This window comes from Etheostoma cragini, chromosome 11, assembly GCF_013103735.1.
Source record: "Etheostoma cragini isolate CJK2018 chromosome 11, CSU_Ecrag_1.0, whole genome shotgun sequence".
Lineage (NCBI taxonomy): Eukaryota > Metazoa > Chordata > Actinopteri > Perciformes > Percidae > Etheostoma > Etheostoma cragini.
In genome coordinates this window covers 14,946,542-14,970,197 of record NC_048417.1, presented here as the reverse complement: position 1 = coordinate 14,970,197, position 23,656 = coordinate 14,946,542, and the positions used below count along the sequence as shown (strand labels likewise).

The 23,656-nt window shown below is 41.3% G+C and overlaps 3 protein-coding genes across 6 annotated transcripts in view; 2 read left to right on the top strand and 1 right to left on the bottom strand.

Moving 5' to 3' along the window:
- The first annotated feature begins 147 nt into the window (after positions 1-147).
- On the top strand, positions 148-2,372 carry LOC117952640 (cytochrome b reductase 1). 2 transcript variants are annotated; one of them, XM_034885092.1, is made up of 4 exons: positions 148-442; positions 1,126-1,229; positions 1,566-1,720; positions 1,849-2,372. In XM_034885092.1, the coding sequence occupies exons 1-4, from the start codon at positions 256-258 to the stop codon at positions 2,126-2,128; spliced, it is 726 nt and encodes a 241-aa protein (XP_034740983.1). In that variant the 5' UTR covers positions 148-255; the 3' UTR covers positions 2,129-2,372. The 2 variants fall into 2 exon arrangements, with proteins under 2 accessions (XP_034740983.1, XP_034740982.1); XM_034885091.1 differs by having other exon boundaries at positions 150-442; positions 1,021-1,229.
- A 388-nt stretch (positions 2,373-2,760) lies between these two features.
- LOC117952614 (dynein, cytoplasmic 1, intermediate chain 2a) lies at positions 2,761-19,536 on the top strand. 3 transcript variants are annotated; one of them, XM_034885039.1, is made up of 17 exons: positions 2,761-2,877; positions 4,125-4,242; positions 5,304-5,418; positions 5,904-5,991; positions 7,121-7,180; positions 7,577-7,692; positions 11,976-12,065; positions 12,266-12,428; positions 12,515-12,614; positions 13,403-13,528; positions 14,557-14,703; positions 14,789-14,902; positions 15,490-15,623; positions 16,609-16,753; positions 17,858-17,998; positions 18,149-18,274; positions 18,588-19,536. In XM_034885039.1, exons 2-17 carry the CDS (start codon positions 4,135-4,137, stop codon positions 18,699-18,701), a joined length of 1,887 nt encoding a protein of 628 aa, XP_034740930.1. In that variant the 5' UTR covers positions 2,761-2,877; positions 4,125-4,134; the 3' UTR covers positions 18,702-19,536. The 3 variants fall into 3 exon arrangements, with proteins under 3 accessions (XP_034740930.1, XP_034740929.1, XP_034740932.1); XM_034885038.1 differs by having other exon boundaries at positions 7,121-7,210; XM_034885041.1 differs by lacking the exon at positions 7,121-7,180.
- LOC117952612 (calcium-binding mitochondrial carrier protein Aralar1-like) overlaps positions 19,286-23,656 on the bottom strand; it is a 24,014-nt gene continuing 19,643 nt past the window's right edge. Inside the window, exons 15-18 of the mRNA XM_034885036.1 lie at positions 22,310-22,448; positions 20,384-20,542; positions 20,152-20,242; positions 19,286-20,065 (exon numbers count right to left, since the gene is read on the bottom strand). Coding sequence (XP_034740927.1) covers positions 19,861-20,065; positions 20,152-20,242; positions 20,384-20,542; positions 22,310-22,448 — 594 coding nt within the window. The 3' untranslated portion in view covers positions 19,286-19,860. The remainder of the gene's footprint in view (positions 20,066-20,151; positions 20,243-20,383; positions 20,543-22,309; positions 22,449-23,656) is intronic.

The window sequence follows — 23,656 nt, the reverse complement described above, 5'->3', positions numbered from 1 at the left end:
CAAGAACATACTAATAGTTAAAACATAACTTGCAAATAGGAAAATATGTCCAAGTATAAAAATGTCGAAATGTAACTTGTAAGCATAACTCAAACATCAAACTAGGCGTTTCCTGGTCAGAAAGAAAACTTACACAAATCGGTCATGTGACCGAGGACGAGGACCCTCCTTAACAGCAACCACTTGAAGTGAAGTTGTAAAAACAGCTGCTTCGGTCATTTCGCTCCGTTGTGTCGCTGCTCGACACTGATAGCGATGGAGAACTTGAAACAGTACCTGGTCGCCCTGGCTGCCGCCGCCGCCGTCGGCATTGTCTCCGTAATATTTGTGCTCATATGGGTTCTCAACTATAAAGAAGGTCTTGCCTGGGATGGAGGACTGGCTGAATTCAACTGGCATCCGGTTTTAATAGTCATCGGGTTTATTTTCTTCCAAGGAATAGGTGAGAGAAGGTTTTTTTTCAACAAGGATGGTGGGAAAACAATGTGGATGTAGTTTAGAAGGAATGTAAACAACTGAAAGAAATTATTGGCTCATGGCCGAGTTACACAAGGCTCGCTTTTCCTCGTTAGATAAGGTTACTTTGTGCGTAATACTGTTAACGTGTGGTCCACCAACTAAAAGTACACTCAGACAGCGGTCATAAGAAACTGTTAATTTATTGGATCATGTCGGCTAGCGTAGCAACCCCAAATAGTGACGTGTGACGTAAAGTAGCCTACGTGAAGTACAAGTTCGTCAAAGCTAGGGTTTAACAATAGGCAAATTGCTCTCAAGGACGCATGAACCTTGCACCTAACAAGCATGCACCTAAAAAGTAATTTATATAATGGCAATAGTTGTGCTTTCTTAAAGTGGTTACATACATGGGAAATCTCACTTAAACAACATAATGACAGGTTGGCCAACTTTTTAAGAGGAATAAAAAGGAGTTTAATATTGGCAACATGTTAAAATATGCATTGTCCTATTTACATCAAGAATTGTCTGAATGACACTGAGTTACCTTCTCTTGTCTAGCCATCATTGTCTACAGACTCCCCTGGACCTGGCAGTGCAGCAAACTGGTGATGAAGTTTATCCATGCAGGCTTGCACTTACTAGCCTTCATTCTTGCTGTCATAGCTATGGTGGCTGTTTTTGACTTCCACAATGCTGCCAAAATCCCCAACATGTACAGCCTGCACAGCTGGCTGGGCCTGACAGCTCTGATACTCTTCTGCCTACAGGTAAATAAACTCTTATTATTTTTAAAGTATTTCAAGTAATGAAGAGTAAAAAAAAAGGCTCCTGTTTTTTGTTTTACAGTACTGATATTGCTACTTGTAATAAATAGGCCACATTATGTGAACTAGAGTTTTCTTTTTTGCATGTTTCAAACCACTGCAACTTTCCCAACTTAATAATCTTTACTGGAGCTATGGACTGGTTGTAAAATAATACATGTAGTGTATGGTGGTATGTACTCCTCTGGTGTTTCCTATATCAGCAAGTCATAGTGAAGATCAGCCTCGCTTAGTACAGTATCTGATAGGTGGATGTTTTTTTTCTACTTCAATGATCAGCTTGTTCTTGGAGTTGGCATATACTTGATACCTGTTACACCTGCATCCTGGAGAGCAGCGTTTATGCCCCTCCATGTCTATGGCGGTCTTCTACTCTTTACCAGTGTAATAGCCGTGGCACTCATGGGCATCACTGAGAAACTCATTTTTGGCCTGTAAGTATTACAAATATAAATAAATAAAGGCTTGCCATAGTTTGTGGAAATGCACAAACCAGTTTTACAATGTTAACGTGCTGCATAAGAGTGGGCATAACTGATTTTTTTGTACTTCATTACTTAAGGAGCAATCCGAAATATAAGGACTCTCCCCCGGAGGCAATTTTTGTGAACGTTCTGGGAGTCCTGCTAGTGGTTTTTGGAGCTCTTATCCTCTGGATTGCCACTCGAACATCTTGGAAACGCCCCAGTGACCAGGTCTTGCATACTCTGCATACCAATGTGGAAGGTGAGGACAGCAGCAAAGTCGGTCCAGTCCTGTCTCAACTATCTGATGGAGGTGATGCTGAGCCCTTTGGAGATGTCAGGAGGAGGAGTAACAAATTAGATGATGAGGCTAACTGAATACAGATGAACTAAATAGGAGCAGATACTGTATCAAGTGTTGAATGCATGTACACCCAGTCTAAACTGGCCAGAGAAAGTAAAAATAAAGAAATATAGTTTTGCTGATCTTTCCATGCATAACTGTATCTTGCAACTTGCACCTTAAGTATTTAATTTTGTTCGCATTTTGTTGTTTACCCTTTATTGTAAGTGTATGTAAACAATGATGAGCTACTTTATAACAAGATTCAGATAGGCCTTATATTGTGATATCTGGGTTTGTTAAATATGTTCAGTACCTACATTTTGCAATGAATATTTGCAACTTCTACCTGCATTGTGTATTTAGAAATATGTTTATAAAGAACATGAATAATATTCATATAATAGAACACAGTCGATAATAAAAACAATGATGAGCACCACTTTGCGGTTATTTATCACATTTAACGTTAGTGCTCTAATTTCTTGTTACTGTTTTGTGGTAATGCCTCTCAAAAATAATAGTGCAACATTCAGTCACAATATCAAGCACTATCATTAGGTACTATGTCCAGACTTGTATTGACACTATTAACGCTGCTTTTTTAGTTTTAATCAAGCTCAAAACACTTTCTTTGACCTCAGATGACAGCAACACAATTACCTTAAAGCGAAGTGCTTCTTTTGGCTCTTCCCAGTTCCCGTAGTTGTGTTGGCAGCCCGTTTGTTTTGGCTGTGGTTGTTGTAGCTAGGCATTTGGTGTCAGGGCGAGAACCTGCTTTAAGGTTTGTAATCTACACATCAATGTCATGTAAGCCATAGTATCACACACTTGTAGCATTGATTTGTATTCGTCGCTGTGTTTGTAGCCCATTGGGCTTAATTCATTGTGCTGAGTTGAAAGCGCATGACAGCACTCCGGACTAAGGTCCGGTAGACCGTTGTAACGTTAGCTAGCTGCTCACCTAATCAAGCTAATGCTAATGCTTCATCTCTAACTATAACATCACATCACATGTTGAATAGAGCAAGGCACATTTATATGACCCGAAAAACGTTTTTTTTACTTTGAATTAAGTCAATTGCGTATGTGTGTTTAAATCACTAATACAATGTGCAACGAGGATGGCTAACCTAAATATGTAGCGTTAGCCATTTATAACAAGGAAGGATAGCAGCGGCACAGGCCGATTTGATGCTAACGTTGCGTGTTTTCTATTAAAACTACGGTGCTATTGGTAAAGTGAAACCCCATAGTCACATGGAGAAGGCTTGTAGTTTGAACAAGTATACAGCAAGCGGATAAGAACCAGGGAGAAGTGGCTGAACCGGACAGGGTAACTCCGTGCTAAGCTAACCGGGTGTGCACAGTTGTAGGGTGGGGCTCTCTTGTTAGCCAGCTGACAATGACTGGCTACATGTAGAGTTTCAGAGTATATATGTCTCCGAACATCTAAGATGTTTAACTCGCTCAGCTGCAGAGAAGACAGAAAACACTGTTGGATGGTCATTTTAAGTGCTATAGAGCTGAGGTTGGGTAACTAACGTTAGCTGTCACCATTGCTGCGCAAGGTGGTACTGAAGCTGAGAGCATCAGCTGTCAGGTACCCATACCAGTACGTTATAAATAGTATAGCATATTATTTTTAAACTATACATACAAAGAAATTGGATGTGAAATGATTGCTAGCATTTGTGTATGACCTGGCTCGGGTAAACACTTTGTAAAACAAAGAAATGCATACAGAGGATGAATGCAATGGAACTGTTTTTTATTATCTAGTTTGACAGTCAGCCATGACGGGAGAAGAACAAAATAAAAACTAGTTTTAACTCATGTTTTTTTTAGGGCCAAACTAGATGGTAGAGTTAGGTGCAGTAGCTTGCATTATTCACCGATACCAGCATTTTAAGCATTATTGGAGGCGTTTCCTATGCTGGGATCGGTGTCGGAAACAATCTAATACATAAGTCATAAAAACACGATTTGTTTTCAATGTAGTCTTATTGTCAATGTTTTTTTTGTAAACAGCTGTGGCATCATGTCGGACAAAAGTGAGCTGAAAGCAGAGCTTGAAAGAAAGAAGCAACGCTTGGCACAAATCAGAGAGGAGAAGAAAAGGAAGGAGGAGGAGCGCAAGAAGCAAGCGGTATTTAACATTTTGTAAATTCTTTGCATATATTCTTATAATAAATACAGAAATTAATATGGAGAGTAAACAGCATCAAAACCATTAATGGCTCAATGTGAGCATTGCAGAAATAATTTTTCAATTAAAATCCTTATGATTTCCCTAAACTTAATTTTAGTGAGTATTGGTAGTCCATATGCTCTCATAAGTCACTGAACATTGTACATAATGTGTATGTTAGATGTATGTATACACTTTTTTTAAATACCTGCTTCCATCTATACATAGTAGTCAATCTTATCTTTTTCAGCTTCGATCTCCTTGGTTTTAGCTGAATGACTATTTCTGTGTATGTACTTTGAGAGCAACAAAAACAAAAAAGCCTGAGTTAAATTCTTTGTTTGTGCTATGCTCACACATACTTTAAATAAAGCTGATTCTGATGGCTACTATTTGTATCTGAGTCAAATGCAGATTAGAGCCCAAGACAACTGATTATGTTGACAGACGTACAAAACAGGTTGCAAAGACTCTTACGAAGATGTAGGATATAGATAATAAAACATTTCTGACAATAACAAGTTTGTATTTGTTAAATTCCCTTGTAAATGAAATGCCAATCAGTTGACATTTGTATTACAAAATAAGCTGTGAGATGTATACAACATTTAAAAAGCTCTCCAATGACCCATATTGTCTGCATGTTGAGATGCAAAGTAACATCAAACTTGTTTTAAATTCACATTTTCAATATCCTAACTCTGTCATCAAGGATTTCAAATTTGTGCCGTTTTATGTTGTGTTTTTTTTATTTTTTATAGCCAATGCATTTTACATTGACTAGCTTCTTCTAGTGCACTTAGCATTTTCTATTTTTGGACATTAGTTAGATATTCTAGCAGTAATTGTAATTATTTAACACAGATTAGTCAGAAAATCAGTATGCTAAAATATGCACAAGTCTCTCAGAGCTAGACATCAGAAAACTTACAACAAGTTAAAATTGTGTCCACGTAGTTGTTTGAAATCATAGCAATGCAATGTGAATATTTAGAGATTGCAATAACAATTGTTTCCAGGCAGACCAATTGAAAGAGGCTGCGCAACACCAAGATGATTCTGACCTGGATAAAAAAAGACGTGAGGCTGAGGCTCTTCTACAGAGTATGGGCATAACCTCAGAAACCCCTGTTGGTAAGTTTTACATAACCTGTTGGATTTTACAAATTTACCTAGAAGTTAAATTTAGATTGTTAGAGCACTGACACGTGGCTAACAACAGGGGGCAGAAGAGATCCATCAGAAAATCCTGAAGAGTCTCACAGGATGCAGAAAAAAACAGAAAGGAAAAATATCAGAGCTTTTTGTGTATTACTCAAGTACACATTAAACAGTAACATTAATTTAATAAAGACAAAGTCAGTGTAGTTGTTATTTACGCGGCTTCGCATGTGTTGGTCTTGCAACAGCTTACATTTTTTATATACAGACTGATGTATATATTTAACTTGCTTAATGTCAAGGCTTTACACACATCACAGCATGCTAACTAACATGTAGCCGTTAGGAGATCTACATTAAGATTAATAACATTCAATATGAATGCATTTGTTCTCTGTTGTGAATATCTTGGTGTTTTCTCACTGTAACAGACGATTATTGTCTGTCTCGCTATGTAGTCCCTCCTCCCATCTCTCCAACTACCAAATCGGTGGGCACACCAAGTGAAGCAGGGAGCCAAGACTCTGATGGAGCCGTGGGACCCAGGTACGCACACACTTGCGCACACTCGCACACAATTGCACACGCTCGCACACTCTTCAGCAACAGTTTGTTTGAGTAGCACAACTTCCCTCCGCTTCTAGTACAGTACATTACAAGTGGGGAAACAATGCCAACATCTCCTATTTATGAAGAATTAATGGCAGTTACTCCACCTGAGGCACATTTTTTACCTGTTTTGTGCTTTATTGAGTTTTACATGTCTTCTCAAAACGTTTGCTGTGTGCTTTACATTTGCTCAGCTATGCTTGTGCCAGGAAGAAAGTGATTTCAGCGTCCTTGTCACAAACGCTCAAGCCACTTAAACTGCAAATGTGTTGTACAGCAAATTAGTTTGGAAGTATTTTAAATATTGCTTAGAAAAATGTCCTTTTTGCTTTTATAACCTCTGCATTACTTTCAGCTCCAGACAAAGACTATGAATATATTTAAAGCATGAGTACACTGAGCACAAGCTAAAATCCTTTAGTCAGTGAATAATGAAATGTTCATGCCAACCGAGGGCATGTTTATTTCATTTGTGTGCCATTGAATTAGGACGATCCTAAATTAACAATAAAACAGCAGGCTGTTGCGAGGCCTGGGGGACTTCTTAACCCCTAATTAGAGCCCCTTCCCTGGGCTGAAATTCAAGCTCCCCCAGTGTCCCATCAGGCCCAGGGAGCTGTTCCCCCTACGTGTTGACTCATTTCCCTCACCAGCATGGCCATTTCCTACACACATGGAGGTCATGTTTTCTCCCTGAGGGTTCTCTTTTTCCCTCCCTCTCTGTTTGCACAACACTCAGAGTCTTTGGTGTGACACCGTTCTGGCTGTATCAGCCCCACAGGCTGCACATTACACCCTGTGTCATCTCACTCTAAGAGGCTGTGTGTCCATGCATTTTAAGCAGATACATTCTTCCATCTCTGAGCTTTGTGCAGGCCGATATTAGCTGGAACTGAAAAAGATCCCGTTTTAAGTGTATTTTGATGACATGTAAATGTAATTGATTTGTGACATAGGATCCAATCAGCATGTTGTGTGCCATAATGCTAACTTTATTTCCTTTCCTCATTTGTGCTGGCTTGTCTCTCTCTCACTAATGCTGCCTTGTTGCTGTGACACTAACCAGGACTCTGCACTGGGACTCTGACCCGTCCACTCTTCAACTTCACTCTGATTCTGAGCTGCGGTACTGGACACTCTCTTCTCTCCTTTCCTGGTCATTTTCCCTTCTCTCAATCTATGGCATGATTGCTTTGTCTTCCAAAGTCATTATTCAGTCATTATTATTCAGTTAATGCAGTCCAGGCAAACAGGAAAACAGTCAAGTTGTCCATGCAAGAGTGGTCAGGCAGAACCTTTTAATTGATCCACAATGGTTCTTAAACTAATCTGAAGTCTCTGCCATCCCATGAAGCACTTTACTTACTGTGATTTCACTTGCAAGAAGGTGGAAATTGTTAGAGAAACAGATGAGCAAAGTGAAAACAGTTACTGTTTTGTATGTTTTTTCTTTGTGTTAAAATCATTACTTTTTTTTGGTGAAAGTGAGCTGTGCAAAGTTTGAGTTGTTCTGTGCTTTTAGGCGTGGAACTCCAAAACTGGGAATGGCCAAAGTCACACAAGTGGACTTTCCTCCACGTGAAACTGTGTCCTACACAAAAGAGACCCAGACACCTGTCATGACTCAGCAAAAAGAAGGTGATTCTCACATATTATTACAAACCATCACAAAATGGACAAACCTCCTGTGTACATGAACCACTAAAATGTATAGCTTCTTTGCTAACAACATTTTTTCTGCAAGAATGGTACACCACTTATGGAGAATTCTACATAACAGGGAAGGCTGTATCAGTGGGAAACGGAAGTGAATGAGTGGAAAAGATTTGATTTGAGATGAAAGTAAAGAAAAAATGAGGCCCAGGAAACATAAGAAGTCAAAGGAGAGATTAAAGTCAGACAAGCCCTGCTCCTCTGAACCTCACAACTAACTCTGCTTCGGTATAATTAATGAACAGGATGAGAAAACCAGTGACAGGAAGGAGAAATGCGATTGAGGGGGAAGATATGAAGCACTGCACATATGACTGCTCACTGCCTCTGACGCATGTTTACATGTATGTAATTGCTGCACTGGAGCTTTTATGCGGTTGGCCAAAGAGAATATTCACTACTACCATCACGAGTTCAACACATGCTCCATGAAATGTGCAACACTTGTGAGTGTGATGCTTGTTCTTGGTTGATTTATGTAATAACATGGTAATTAATGTGCTCAACTGAAATCCTGATGAGTTTTTAGTTTTGTGTTGTTATTTTGTTTGTTTTTTTCCAAAGAAATATCAGAACAATCCTACATTACCTCCAACTGCGACTTTAGGAATGAATCTGTCTTTTTAGCTTTTTGCTCAATTTATTTGCATCAGTTAACACATCTTTTTAAGCAGCCTTAAAAGCCTGGTAAGGATTTTAAACATTGTAGGGATTGCTTGTTGTTGTCCCGTCAGGTGATGTTCACTAAATCCGGAGGTGGCATGCAGCATGAGCAAGATTAAATTGTGTGATTTTGTGGAAATCTGAGCAGAACTAGTGAAGGATGAAGAGCATCTCCCTGTTCCTCATCGCTCTTTACTCTGGACTCTACTGGGCATTGTAAAACTGTGTTAAACAACGATGGTTTCTGCCAGCTGTTCAACACAAGGCCCCCTTCCCCTCTCTGCCACTATGTAATCATTTCATCAACTCCCTCGCTTCCCTGTCTTCTCCCTTCACCGAACAGGCACACAACAAAACACACTCAGTGACATTGTGCATTTTCACACCATCACTTCTGGCACTCGATGAGACGGCATCCCCTTCCCAGCTTGCTCCCCTCGGCGCATTTTTGATGTGTGGGGTGGCGTCAGGCATGTTCTCTGATTGAGCGATTTATCATGTTGTCAAAAGGAGGCAACGGCGCAGCACTCTCAAGGTCAGCAGGCGGTGGCATTAGAGGGAGCAACTGCGGTGCCCCGGCTGCTGCAAACCGAGGGTTCCCACACTGTGCGCAAGACGTGTAAGAGAAAGGAGTTAAAGATTTTGAACATTACCTGTCCTATTGATCCAAAAAAAAGCCGCCTGAACAGTCAAGGAGAACCCATCATCGGGTTATAAGCTGTTGACAGTATTGCGTTATTTTACCACACAAGATGAACTGGAAAGTCTTTGAAATCTCCTCTCAGATATCTACTGTATATATACGTATAACAAATATGACATTAGTTTGCCTTAATCTTTATTTGTGACCGTGGGACAACGTAGATGCATTTCTTTCAATGAGATTGGTGAATTTCTATGCCGTCGCTGCAATATTCCCAGACTGCACCATTAGGTAATATGCAGCATCAGTATGCACTTCTCAACAAGAGGCTATAATTATGGAGTAAGATATGGTTGGAGGTTGGGGAGTGGTGGTGTGTGTGGAGTGGTTGGTCTGGTGCAGTGTTTAAAAAGGCTTGTCAGGCATATGAGTATGTAGAGCAGTTTAGTAAATCTAATATTTAATTGAATGCGATTGTTTTAATCACTGAATTCAGAGGCAGGTCAAAACTTTTTTTATATCACAAAAGCCCTTAATGGCCTTCTTGTTTGAAGTGTCACTTGTAATCTTGGTCAGCCTTTATGCACTTGAAGATTAGTGGTTTTAAATATCTATTGTATCCCTCTGTCATACTGTAGCTAATCATTTTAAATGGAAAAATTAGAATAGAATATTCTTTTTTCTGAATGTATGCGAGTATTTGCACCTTTACAACCTGCTTTTGTTCTCAATCTCATGTAACAAGCTAATATATTTGTATATATCTGTGACAGGCGTTTTTCTTCAGTAGGAGAGCGCTGGTTTTGGATTTCTACTTACCGTTGGCCTGATTGTGATCTTGAGACATCAGTGTCAGTAGAGACGCGTAAACACGTTGAAGACGTTAAAAAGAAAAGACTCCTGTTTTACAGATGACTAAGTCTCGTAAAAGTGTTATCAGATTGACAGATGTCTGACTGCAGATGTCTTTGTATTTATTTGTGTTGCAGCCTTTTTAAATTAATATTATTTATAATTCTAGTGCACATAATTGTGAGTGTGTGGGTGTATGTATCCACAGTGTTTTTTCTTCTTTGGTTGTTAGCCTTTATACAGGCAGGCAGAGGATAAAAAACCCTGCTGCATGTGCTGAAGTCAGACCCTTATTGTGCAGGGACATATAGAAAGTGGAAGACACCTGCAGCGGAGAGCAAATGTTATTTAGTTTTATACTTTGTACATCACTGGCCGCATACTATGTTTGCATTAATATATTTTCTATTGACTAAGAACTGGGATTACCGCCCACCCCTCTTTCCTGTCTTGCTCCCCCTAAAAAGCTTTTATTTCTTAAGTGATACAAAAGCCATAATTGAGCCTGCTTTGAGAGGAGGTGTCAGTGTATGGGACATCGGTGATCCGGGTGAATTCTGTTAAATGCAACCCCCCACCCCCTTCCACCACCACCCACCATCGCTAGGCGCAACTACCCCCCTACAGCAGGGTCACCAGGATCACTAGCTTTTCTCCAAATGGCCATTTTGGCTGGCAGGTGCATTATACCCTTTATTTTCAGATTGTCTATCCGCTCCTAATGCCTGGCAGGTTGATTGCTCTGGCTGCCTCACAGGGAAAGGGCTGACGAGCACAGCCGAGACTAGTTGAAAGACAGTGATTACTGTTTTCCTTTAAGCCTGATTGAGGCCCTTGAAAGGAAGGATTTTAACCTTCTCCCGTTCGTTGCAGAGTATGGCCGTACATCGAAATGGCTTGTGTCATCAACCCAGTTCTGTAAACTCATCAGTGCACCCAATAACCTTCTTCCCCAAACCTCCATCTGGGAAAGGGGATAAATCACTTCATGGACAAAGTGACAGATGACATTATCATTTAGATTATCCCAGTAGGAAGGAACTTCTGGCATGCCGTGTTGTCTTAGATTAACTATAAGGCTTATACCAAGATAAATGCTTGAAGAATGCTGAATCTGAATCTGTCTTAAATCTGTTTTGTCCTGCTTTTGCTGTTATTTTTTACACAGAAAGCATAGGCCATATACAATCACTAAGAGATGTGTTTTGAAAAAGCGCGTTCATCTTCTTTGAGGTAGAACCGGTGTGCAGTTTGCCAGCTGGTCTGGCCTGTATTTTGTCGTACATTCTCTGAGGTTGAATAGGAGTTGCAGGACCTCCTGCTAGGATGGTAATTGCAGGGGCTTGCTGTTCAGTGAGAAGCTTGTCTCGGGGCAGCCAGGCGGAAAACCTCTGTGCCATCTCCATGCCACCTCTGAGGAGCACAAGACAATCCCAGCATCACCATCTGCTTTTGCACCATGCCGTCATCTGGCCAGACCGATGGGACGGGCTTGGGCAGCTGCTCCACACCCTCTGCCCCGCTGCCCTGTGGCCTAGAAGGGGGCAACCTGCTGCAGAGGAAACAGCTACACTGACAGCTAGACTTTCTATTGAATGGCTAGAGTCTCATTAACAGTTGGGAAAAGCTGGGGGTCCCTATGACAACAAGACACCCGCTGCGCTGTGTCCGTTTAACACAAATGACAAACTTCCCTGCTTTAGAGGAGCAGGTTTCTTTTTGAAAGGCAACATTGTGCTGACAAACCAAACAAATGCAAGGCAGAGATACAAAATCAGTCTTTAGCTGTGCCTATTATCTCCGGGTGGAGCTTTTATTGGAAAAAAAGACAAAATAATGGAGGTGAAAGATGTGGTGACCAAAAGGATGAAACGTTTGTATGGAGGCACAATCGCTCGTTATGCAAATTTTGTAACTTTCAATTTGATGTTTACATTTGAAGCTTGGTCAAAAATGTCTTGTGTGGGAATATATTGATTTAGAGAGATGTTTTTTCACCTAACTCAGTGTTTTTTACAGTGTTTAACATAGTTCAATTTCTATACAACAGAGGAGGAAGAAGAGGAAGAAATTGCTGCACCTCAACCGGTAGTGGAGACTCAGACTGAGAGACCGGACCAGAAAGAGGAAGAGGAGGAAGGTACTGTACTACAACTGACAATACTTCAGTGTACAATACAAAACTGAACCAAGTTTTTCTAGGGATTTTCTATTAATATTGTTGCAGCATACAAAGATATTTGTATTCCCGTAAAGCAGTCCATCAAATACTTTTTCATAATGGCAATGAGCAGCAGGGATCTCTACTATATTTCAGTTGGTTTTTGTTTCTCTGTGTAGCACCCCCCCACGAGCTGACTGAGGAGGAAAAACTCCAGATCCTACACTCTGAAGAGTTTGTGAATTTCTTCGACCACAGCACTCGCATTATTGAGCGGGCTCTATCAGAGCATGTGGACCTCTTTTTCGACTACAGCGGCCGTGACCTAGAGGAGAAGGAGGGGTAATAATTGGACAACTAAAAAACAAACATGGTAATTGGTTTTTGAAGTGTTTTTTATTGATTTCTGTTGCTTTGTTTCCCCCCAGTGAAATTCAGGCCGGAACAAAGCTCTCCCTCAACAGGCAGTTCATGGATGAGCGCTGGTCCAAGCATCGTGTTGTCACCTGCCTGGACTGGTCCCTCCAGGTCTGTTTTTTTGTTTGTTTTTTCCTAAAAAGAAAAATCAATTTATTGTGTTCGTAATATGGGTATAAGTGTTGCTAATTGGCTGTTAAAACAACTTAGCTTTGCACAGCCATAATGCTTTATGATTACATTGCTTGAGTTTGACAGCATTTACTTTTCGCCACAAGTCCCTCAGGAGAAGTAAGTTATGTCCCACACATTGTCACTCAGTCGGGGGCCATAATGATTTGTTTCCTCTGGTGTCTAAGGTCATTTTATGCATTATTCTGCAATGACTTTTGACACTGATTGAACACCAACTCTTTGTTCTCAGTATTTACCAGCTCAGAGTGATATCCATACCCATGTGATTTGAAATTCAGATTTAACAAACTTTAGATCTCAGATCAAGTATAACAAGCAGCAGAGGTTAATGGTTTGTTTACATCCGGTTAGTGTTTCTGTAGTCATTCTCTGTCTGTGTTTCTAATGTGCACTTCAGTGAGTTTAAGATTCTCAATTAGTTTTAGTTTTAATCTGTTTTAGTCCACTGTTTTTTCTTCTGAGCGATCTCAGAAACATAGCTTTTTCTCTGAATTAAGAAGGGAATTAAAAACCCAATTTACCAAAGTGCTTAAGGGGGGTAGGGCTAATTAAACAAGCCATAAATCTTGAGGAAAGGTTACTCATTCTTTAAGGCATTCAGCAGCACCACACAGGGCAGGCAAGGCTTTTCCACATGGAGCCAAGCCTGGGGGGCATGTCTGCTTCCCCTCCGACATTCATTTTTTTTTTTTTTCTGTCACCAGTATCCTGAACTCCTAGTTGCCTCATACAACAACAACCAGGACGCTCCTCACGAGCCAGACGGCGTGGCCTTAGTATGGAACATGAAGTACAAGAAGGCCACACCGGAGTACATCTTCCACTGTCAGGTACCCGAAGCCTTTCTGCTTCTTTCTTCCACCCCCCCCCTCCCCACTTCCTAACGGGTGGCTACTTCCATCACAAGCGTGGAACACCGCCAACCAACCCCTGTTTGCTCCCCCGTCTATCCTCCTCCCCGCCTTCATCCACATTGTGAGTTCACCCTACTGGCATCCACCTCCACCACATCTTTCCGCAAACACATGTTCGTGAGGCGCCTGAGAAGACCTGTGGTGCAGGAGTTGAATGGAATCCAAGCGCTGCAGCAGGATTAAGTGTGTGGGGCAGGGCTTGTTATCATGTGAATCCAAACAAGGGCCCTGTGTTCAGACAAGCTAGCAGGGAGAGCAGCACAGCTCTTCTGCTCTGCCCAGCCTTATTATAATGCCTGCCCTGAGGCTCCTTCACCAAGACAAGTTGAGTAGAAACACATGCTGTTGCCGACAGAGCGGATGTAGATGCAGGCGAATTGCTCAGATGAATAAAACTGAACAGAAGTGAGATCACAGTTTTCTCCGTTCCTCAAAGTCGGCTCATAATGAGATATTCCTGAACCATGCGTCACAATTTTTGTCAAGAAAAGTCCCTTTAGAAAAAATATTGAGCTACAATTGTGATCTGTGAAGCAATGAATGAATACAGTTCTCCATTATTTGCATCCTCAGTATTACACTCTGCTGCCAGGTTATTAGGTTAACTTGCTAAAACTGTCTTGCATGAAGGTTATAACATTTAGTTTTTGTTTCAACAGTCCTAGAGAGATGTTTCTACACAAATAAATTTGGTGGACAAAATAATAGAATCATCTGTCAGTAAAGCACTACAGTTGAGCAGCACCACAAACTACATCCTGGTCCATAATGATCAAACAGTTGAATCAACACCTGTCTTGGGCCTGCATTCCTGCTCTTTTTGATTGGACATAATCTTTTTTTCTAAAGACCTGTTCTGTTTCTCTAAAAACATGTTCTTTTTCATCACTAGAGAAGCTAAACATTGCCTAACACTTTTCTCCATTTTAACCTCTTTCTGACAGTCTGCGGTTCTGTCGGCAGCGTTTGCCAAATTCCACCCCAACCTTGTGGTGGGGGGGACATACTCAGGGCAGATTGTACTATGGGACAACAGGAGCAACAGGAGGACCCCGGTGCAGAGGACTCCGCTGTCAGCAGCAGCACACACGGTACACTAAACAACCAACACAGTGGGCTTATACTTTATTCCAAAGCAGCAGAAGAGTAAAAATGTCTCCCTTATTCTCTTTGCAGCACCCAGTGTACTGTGTGAATGTAGTTGGCACCCAGAATGCTCACAACCTGATTAGCATATCCACTGATGGCAAGATTTGCTCCTGGAGTCTGGACATGCTCTCTCAGCCACAGGTAATGTGTGTATGTAAGTTTGTGTGTGTGTGTGGGTGGGTGATGGTGTGGTGGGTGGTTGGGAATTGAGAAGGGGCTGGGCTGGGTGTTCTCCTATGGGTGGTCAGAGGAATATTTCCAAATTACATAAACAACTCAGGGTTAAATATTGAACCATAACATTGTGACTTGCCATGTTAATAATACCTTGCATTTTAAAGCTATTAGCTTTTTGAGTTTTTACATTTGATGTACTTTCTGTCTCTTCAGTTTCACATTCTACACACATCCTGTCCCTCCCTTTCATAATAAATGGCAAACATTTTGGCCAGACCCCTTCTTTTTAGCATTCCAGTTTGGAATTTCCCCTGACTTTTTTTTTCTACAACTCATTTTTCACTTTAAAGGAAATTAACTTTGCTAGCTGTGTCATTTCATCAGTGCTGCCAAGACCTCAATGTCAGACTTCCATTTTTTATAAAGTGCTAGTTGAATTTAGATTATATATTAATAAGCTGTCAAGTGATTTTTATAGGTTGTGCTTGGCAGAGTGTGTGTTAACAAAAAGCTTGTTAAAGATGTTGTTCCATGTTGCCTCCCCTCCACAGGACAGCATGGAGCTGGTGTTCAAGCAGTCCAAAGCTGTAGCTGTCACCTCCATGTCTTTCCCTCTTGGAGATGTCAACAATTTCGTGGTGGGCAGCGAGGACGGCTCTGTCTACATGTCGTGTCGTCATGGAAGGTGTGTTCATAAGCAAACCGCGGCCCCCTGGCGTCCCTCCCGAACACCGCCAGGAAACTAAGGCGTCTTGTTAGGCCCACGTCGGACCGAGTGTCAAATAAATATAGCCCACTCACTTCCCAGTGCAACGCAAATCCAACACTTGATCTCCTGCTGTTTGAGGTTTCACTCCTGCCCAGTCATCCTGTTTTTCTTTTCCGCCTGTCAGTTGTGTTTGTAAAGGTCGCTCAACATAAACAGGGCACACATGCAGAGGAAACAAATCATTTTTTCCGTCTTTTTTTTCTCTTCTCAGTATGTTTCTCTGGGTGAGAGAGTTTGTTTGCAGTCAGTCTTCTCGGGGAGAATTAAAACTGCAGTTCATCCCACAAGGTTCTCATTTAAGACACTCATGGTGGTTGGTCCTCTGATGAAGAAGCAAAGAAATGTGGCTTAAAATCAGATCTGCCACTGAGTAGCGTGTTAGCCTCACAGTAACTGTCCTGCAGTATGCCCAGAGACCACAGAGAGGGGATAGCTGCTAAGTTTTGCACAGCAGAATCACCTCTTTAATTGGGGGAATAATTTCCACCTCATTTACAATGGTATGATACTCTCATCGCAGTTAATAATGCATAAGCATCACTCATGCTGAGTATTTACCTCTCTACGTTAATTATCAGGGCCTCAGTTGATGAACAGCTCTGCAACATGTGGTTGAGGGATAGCAGGGCACGTTTGCCACCCTGCTGGAAATAACAAAATATAAGTAAATGATTAATGTGACTACGTCTGTCAGAGGTATCTTTGCCTTCTTGCATGCTTAATGTAATGGCCAAATTAATTAAGCACAGGAATATTAACTGTTTGGATTTTCTTTGTTTGTTCTCTTTGTACAGAAATCTATATTCAAACTGCTGCTTTTGAAAATTAAATTTCGCATGCTCACTTGATCTGTCAGGACATTTATACTCACTCCTTACTTCATCTTCTGTGTGCTCCACAGCAAAGCAGGCATCAGTGAGATGTTTGAGGGTCACCATGGGCCCATCACAGGGATCCACTGCCACACAGCTGCAGGGCCCCTGGACTTCTCCCACCTGTTTGTTACCTCCTCTTTTGACTGGACTGTCAAGCTGTGGAGCACCAAGGTTAGAGCTAGATATAGAAATCCTCTTGTTATTATTAAGATGATTATTGGTTTTGACTAAAACCCATTTGTGTGTAAGAAATATTTTCCACCCTCTGTGTGTTTTGTGTCTTACTAGGTTTCATGTAATCCATCTTTAGTTCATTTTCAACTGCAGAATAGTTCAATGTGGTTCAGATTTTACACCTTGCTTATCCAAAATAACTCATTTGATCCCTCTAATTTAACAAGCATAAGAGTATAACAGCATAACAGGCGACAGAAAGTACATCCCAGCTATTGGGACAATCTGGGCCTTCCGTCACATTTAAGACTTCAGCCACTTTGTCCAATCCTTTATCATCCATTCCTAATAATGCTATGCATCAGACTTGCGCTGCTCTTTCTGCACAGCCTGCTGTTAGTGCAGAGGTTGCTGCCTGCACTCTATTTGAACAGGTGTACGTGCCCTTACTGCTATGGAGCATAGCCAATACTAACATGCTAATGTTTATCAAGTACTGTTGTGTTTACCATCTTAATTTAGAAATTCAAATGACTGTCAAAACAAACTACAGCCGATAAGAATGCCATTAGTTTTGCAGGTATTTGATAATAAAACAATATTTTACAGATTTTGACCTGATGGGGGCACAAAATGAAAAGTTTACAATTTGTCTAGTGTGGAAGTTTTGTGCCAATCCATCAGATATTTGTCAATATATAATGCATTGAAGTTGTTTTTGTGATCTTATTCTATTGAGAATGTGCCAGATGAATTTAAGGCATTTTAAAATAATTTTCCCAAAGATGAGTGCCTTGGGTTCTTCCTGGATTTGTTCATGCCCCCTTCCAAACAGCACCGTCTTTGGTTTACTAACATTAATTCACTTTGACTCTAGACCAAATTTGTGCAGCAATCCCTTGAGCCTCATTGCTAGCATAGCTAAATAATTAGACAGCTTGATAAAGTGTAAAAATGTTATAACCTGAAAACAACAAAATACATAATTTAGTATTCACTAATTATATTTGAGCATATCTATATACCACATGGTGATATCTCTGTATAAATAAATAGACACCCATACAGCGAAAATCTAAACTCTGAAGTTATATTTTGCAGAACAACAAGCCGCTTTACTCATTTGAAGATAACTCGGATTACGTGTATGACGTCATGTGGTCTCCCACTCACCCTGCTCTGTTTGCTTGTGTGGACGGAGTTGGCCATCTTGACCTGTGGAACCTCAACAACGACACCGAGGTATTACATTCTTACTGACGGCATACACATATTTCACCACATTTATTTTTAATAACATCTTAAGAGGAGACGGTTTTTTTTTGTAGGAGAGCCACACTCCAAGCATGTTTCCACTCTTCTACTTGGTGTTTAATGGCATTGTTGTTTTAGGTTCCTACCGCCAGCGTTACTGTGGAGGGTAACCCGGCGCTTAACAGGGTCAGATGGGCTCATTCTGGCAGAGAAATCGCTGTGGGAGACTCTGACGGACGAGTTCTTGTGTATGATGTTGGAGAGGTGAGAAGGCATGATTCTACTTTTTTTTTTTTTTTTACCATCACATTTCTCTTGAGTGCTCTTTGTTTTTTTTAGTCATGATAGCTTGTATGTAGTTGCAGACATGATTCAGCCTCTTACCTGATAACATTTGTCCTGTCGTGATTAGTAACTAATTGCACAGCGTCAAGTGGCTTTAACTCAAAATGATTCTTTATGGCTTGAGTATGTAATAGATCCATTGTCTATAAATAAGCGTACATGTGATCTTGTACCACCGCAGAAATCCTGTATTTGAGATTTCAGTCATGCCTCTGTTGTGCCCCTATCCCAGCAAACTGCGGTTCCACGAAACGACGAGTGGACCCGTTTTGTTCGCACGCTGGCAGAGATCAACGAGAACAGAGAAGATGCAGAGGAGCTGGCAGCTCCGCGCCTGGCTGCCTGATCCATTCACCATGGAGGCGATGTTTAAGGGACCAGTGTTGCGCTTGTTAATATCAGCCCTGATTTTGATGGAAGGAAAAGATGTGATGACATGACCAATAGAAAAAGATGAAGTTATGATCAGAAAGAAGTATGGACACCTTTTTGGTTTCTTAAACCTTCTTATTTGGACAACTCTGCCTTCTCAGATAGCTGGACCGTCACCAGTCTTTGGTTTAACGCAAGCGACAAGGCTATCATCCACGGACACTAACATGAAGCCATATTCACAAAACACAAACCAGTCGTCCTTTATTCAACCAGATGCCTTAAACTTTTATTTAAATTTTTGATTGTAAAATCTGCCTGTCTTCATTTAGGGCATGTTAACATCTCAATTTTTTTAGTTTTTTGAACCAAATGGGTAACACTCATTGCTGAGCTTCATTTCCACCAACGTGTAGTAGAGCAATCACATCTTTACACACCTAGGAATGTAAATTTATAACTGTAGAACCATGTTGTCATCTCCATTTGAGACTTGATAACCTAAATATTCACTAAAATACTAATGTCCAAAATCCAGATGTCTTTCTACTTTCTGTATTGTAATACTGCACATTTTCCCTTAATCAGTTCAGCTGGTTAGACTAGAGATAGTTGGGATATCCTCAATGCCTAAGAAGATGATCATGTATGCTGTAACTGCTCAGTAATATATGTTGACAGGATCTGAACAGAGATCGTTTCCTGAAGAATCTCAAAGCTTTGTGTCAAAACTGAGAATGTACTTTTCACACAGTAGAAACAGTCTGAATGATTTATTTCAATAAAATACAATAAATACATTTAAATTACTTCCAAAGTACCTGGTCATGATTTCAAAATACACACTTTTGAAAGCATCTGTACATCCTTGTGTCTCTTACGTTTAACTGGCACATGCACACCAAAGCTATTGCACACCAGAAAACGCAGGTACAATTCTTCGTCATGCCAAAATGTCCTTCTGGAGAAGTACAATGACGTTTTGCAAGCTATGCAAAGAAAATGCAACAAAGCCATACTCATGCAGCATTCAAAATAAGACAACCGTTCAAATGTATTTAATTGAAATCCATTAAACCATTTTGGAGGAAACATGATGACATAATGCCCTCGCAGGCACGATGAGTGACGCTTTATGAAGCCTGTGGCTCCGTTTTGGGCACCGCTGGTTTGATTGTCCCCTCTCCAGAAGGCTTGAACTTGGGCAGGTGTAGACCAAACTTTCTCTCCACGCCAGCAAAGGTTGCAGCAGCCAGATGGTAGCCGCCTACGTGGTCTGCAGTCACGGAGGGAAGGTCCATCAGGGGTTTTGGAGTGGGCTCAGAGCCGGCAGGGCGACTGAGGAGAGCGTCAGATTAGGTTAAGATGCATTTCTTGACATTGACAGAGGTACTTACTTGTGCAAACCATGTTCAAGTACTTACTGTCCTCCAAAGTCCAAGTAAAACCATCTCTGTAACAGTTCATATGTCACCAGGGTCACACCAAACTGCGGTGAAGATCTAAAGACGCGAGCTAATGGAAGACAATTTGAAAATTACAATGTGGGATTTAATATTCTTACGATGCCTTCTCAACAATTACAGCCACCACAGCAAGCCTTGTTTCCCAGTCATGAAACCACTTAATGGACTGTGTGTATATGTGTGCATTTACCTCCTGTACCCTTCCAAAACGCCCTGAAACCTTCCTCCCTGAGGATCTTCATGAAGCAGTCGATGACTCCGCTGTATGTCGTCTGGCCTGCTCTGGCCGACACCTGGAGCCTGGTCTTGATGACATCAGCAGGGGTCACCAGCGAAGCCGCTGGTACACCTTAGGAAAAATTTCACAACAGACATAATGAAGTGCTTTCACTATGCACACATGGGTGCCACATCCTGACATCCCTGCTGCAGCATCATGCAGGGCTTGAAATGGGTATATATAATATAGCTGTCCAGTGTGATATGACAAAAGCACTGTATACAGTGAGGGAAAAAAGTCTTTGATCCCCTGCTGATTTTGTACGTTTGCCCACTGACAAAGAAATGATTAATCTATAATTTTAATGGTAGATTTATTTGAACAGTGAGAGACATAACAAGAAAATCCAGAAAAATGCATGTCAAAAATGTTGTAAATTGATTTGCATTTTCATGAGGGACATAAGTATTTGACCCCCTCTCCCAGGTGTCTTCTATACAGGTAATGAGCTGAGATTAGGAGCACACTCTTAAAGGGAGTGCTCCTAATCTCACTTTGTTACCTGCATAAAAGACAACTGTCCACAGAAGCAATCAATCATATTCCAAACTCTCCACCGTGGACAAGACAAAAGAGCTCTCCAAGGATGTCAGGGACAAGATTGTAGACTTACACAGGTCTGGAATGGGCTACAAGACTATTGCCAAGAGGCTTGATGAGAAGGTGACAACAGTTGGTGTGATTATTCGCAAATGGAAGAAACACAAAAGAACTGTCAATCTCCCTCGGCCTGGGGCTCCATGCAAGATCTCACCTCGTGAAGTTGCAATAATCATGAGAACAGTGAGGAATCAGCCCAGAACTACATGGGAGGATCTTGTCAATGATCTCCAAGAAAACAATTGGTAACACGCTACGCCGTGAAGGACTGAAATCCTGCAGCGCCCACAAGGTCCCCCTGTTCAAAAAAGCACATATACATGCTCCATGCCAAAATTGAGCTCTTTGGCATTAGCTTAACTCTGTTTTTGGAGAAGGAGGAATGTTGCCTATGACCCCAAGAACACCGTCAAACTTGGAGGTGGAAACAATACACTTTGGGGGGGTTTTTCTGCTAAGGGGACAGGACAACTTCACCGCATCAAAGGGAAGATGGACGGGGCCATGTACCGTCAAATCTTGGGTGAGAACCTGCTTCCCTCAGCCAGGGCATTGAAAATGGGTCATGGATGGGTATTCCAGCATGAAAATGATACAAAACACACGGCCAAGGCAACAAAGGAGTGGCTCAAGAAGAAGCACATTAAGGTCCTGGAGTGGCCTTGCCAGTCTCCAGACCTTAATCCCATAGAAAATCTGTGGAGGGAGCTGATGGTTCGAGTTGCCAAACGTCAGCCTCGACACCTTAATGACTTGGAGAAGATCTGCAAAGAGTAGTCGGACAAAATCCCTCCTGAGATGTGTGCAAACCTGGTGGCCAACTACAAGAAACGTCTGACCTCTGTCATTGCCAACAGGGGTATTGCTACCAAGTACTACGTCATGTTTTGCAGAGGGGTCAAATACATGTTTCCCTCATTAAAATGCAAATCAATTTATATCATTTTTGAAATGGGTTTTTCTGGATTTTTTGTTGTTATTCTGTCTCTCACTGTTCAAATAAATCTACCATTAAAATTATAGACTGATCATTTCTTTGTCAGTACAAAGTCAGCAGGGAATCAAATACTTTTTTCCCCACTGTATACTGTTAACAGCCAGGGTATTGTGAGATTCAACAAATGGAGAAAGCTCAAATGAGAGAAAAACAAAATGCATTTTTTGGAGCAGAAAATGTGACACTTCCCACGATTAATCTTGGATGTTCAAACGCTGAGCTTTCCAGATGTTTGTTACCTGCAATAGCTCCAGCAGTGAGCAGCTGTAGTGCCCCCAGCCTTCCGTCCTCGTCTGCCAGTTTCTCCTTGGTGTGGGCATAAACAGGAAAGTAGATGGCGGAGAAGGGGATGTCACGCAGGAAGCATGCTTTGGCTCCCTAACAGAAAAAAAAGATACGTTTGAAATATATATATGCCATGAACCACAGTCAGTCACAGGCAGAGGCAGTGGTTAAGGAGGTTTGTCTTTAGGATTAAGTGGTCTGGGAGCTGTCTTATTCAACCTACAGGGGGCTTAAGTGTTGATGATGGAGCCAAAGAGCCCCCAGGCAAAGCTGCAGTGCTGGGCCTCTAGAGAGATCCATCACACACACACACACTCACACACACACACACACACATACACACACACAGAGCATTGCCATGGGCCCCAGTGTGCTAGGTTCTTCTGCCAAAAGGAAGTCAGCTTTTTTACTTTTTAACAAGCCACACACTGTCTGCTACTCATTAAAATATGGAGTATGAACACATGACTGGAGCTGTAAGTAAACCCACAAGAATCTGGAAAAGGAGCAGTAGCAAAGCCTAATTCCTCACTAATTTGCTGTTGGTTGTTGGCCACAGCTCCTTTTTGCTTGTTTAACGCTGTTTTGGAAAATTGCAAACAGTCCGACTGTTTGATCTTTACATTTGTGCTTCTGACCTCCATTATGTCTATGTACGTACATGTTCATATACAGTATTATTTTATCTGTGCATCATTTAAGGAATAAAACTTGAAAAAAACATCAAATCATATGTAGTACACAATTGTTGTACAAAAGTACTGTATTTTACTTTTATGTTACTTTACTCTTTTATTTGAAGGGGTTCTAAGCGATGTTGGGTGACGTTATTTCTTGTTGACATTCAAAGTATTTTCAAACAAAGTGAGACTAGTTTGTCCCTCCCTCCTCCTCATCCCGTCCCCTCCGTTCTGTGCACTAACTCCCCACCCCCACCCCCAAATCCTTCTTGTCGGTCATTGGCTGTGTGGTGCAGGTGGGCACATTTTGTTTTTGTTGCCGTTTGTAGAGCCTAGGCGGTCTACAGAGACTATGATTTTTTACAGTATGTTCTGGGGACAGGCAGCTCGCGAATAGTGAGGAGATGATTGCTGTATTTGACAAAATAATGAAGCCTAAAACGTGCGTGACATTGCTTAGAGCACCTTTAACTTCATGTAAAAAGGAAAATATTTCACCACTATATTTAGTGTATTTGACCGCTACAGTGATTTGTTTTGCAGTTTATTATTTTTTCCCATCACAAAAAATATGGTTATCTTCGATAAATACGCATTGTTAAAGATTAAAGTACCCCGGGC

What these genes read in the sequence shown, in the direction of transcription:
- LOC117952640 (XM_034885091.1), top strand. Translation starts at nt 256, where the DNA reads ATGGAGAACTTGAAACAGTACCTGGTCGCCCTGGCTGCCGCCGCCGCC. An exon ending in TATTTTCTTCCAAGGAATAG is followed by an intron (nt 443 to 1,020) that starts GTGAGAGAAGGT and finishes TCTCTTGTCTAG; the next exon opens with CCATCATTGTCTACAGACTC. An exon ending in GAGAAACTCATTTTTGGCCT is followed by an intron (nt 1,721 to 1,848) that starts GTAAGTATTACA and finishes TCATTACTTAAG; the next exon opens with GAGCAATCCGAAATATAAGG.
- LOC117952614 (XM_034885038.1), top strand. Translation starts at nt 4,135, where the DNA reads ATGTCGGACAAAAGTGAGCTGAAAGCAGAGCTTGAAAGAAAGAAGCAA. An exon ending in GAAAGAGGAAGAGGAGGAAG is followed by an intron (nt 12,066 to 12,265) that starts GTACTGTACTAC and finishes TTCTCTGTGTAG; the next exon opens with CACCCCCCCACGAGCTGACT. An exon ending in ACCTCAACAACGACACCGAG is followed by an intron (nt 17,999 to 18,148) that starts GTATTACATTCT and finishes TTGTTGTTTTAG; the next exon opens with GTTCCTACCGCCAGCGTTAC.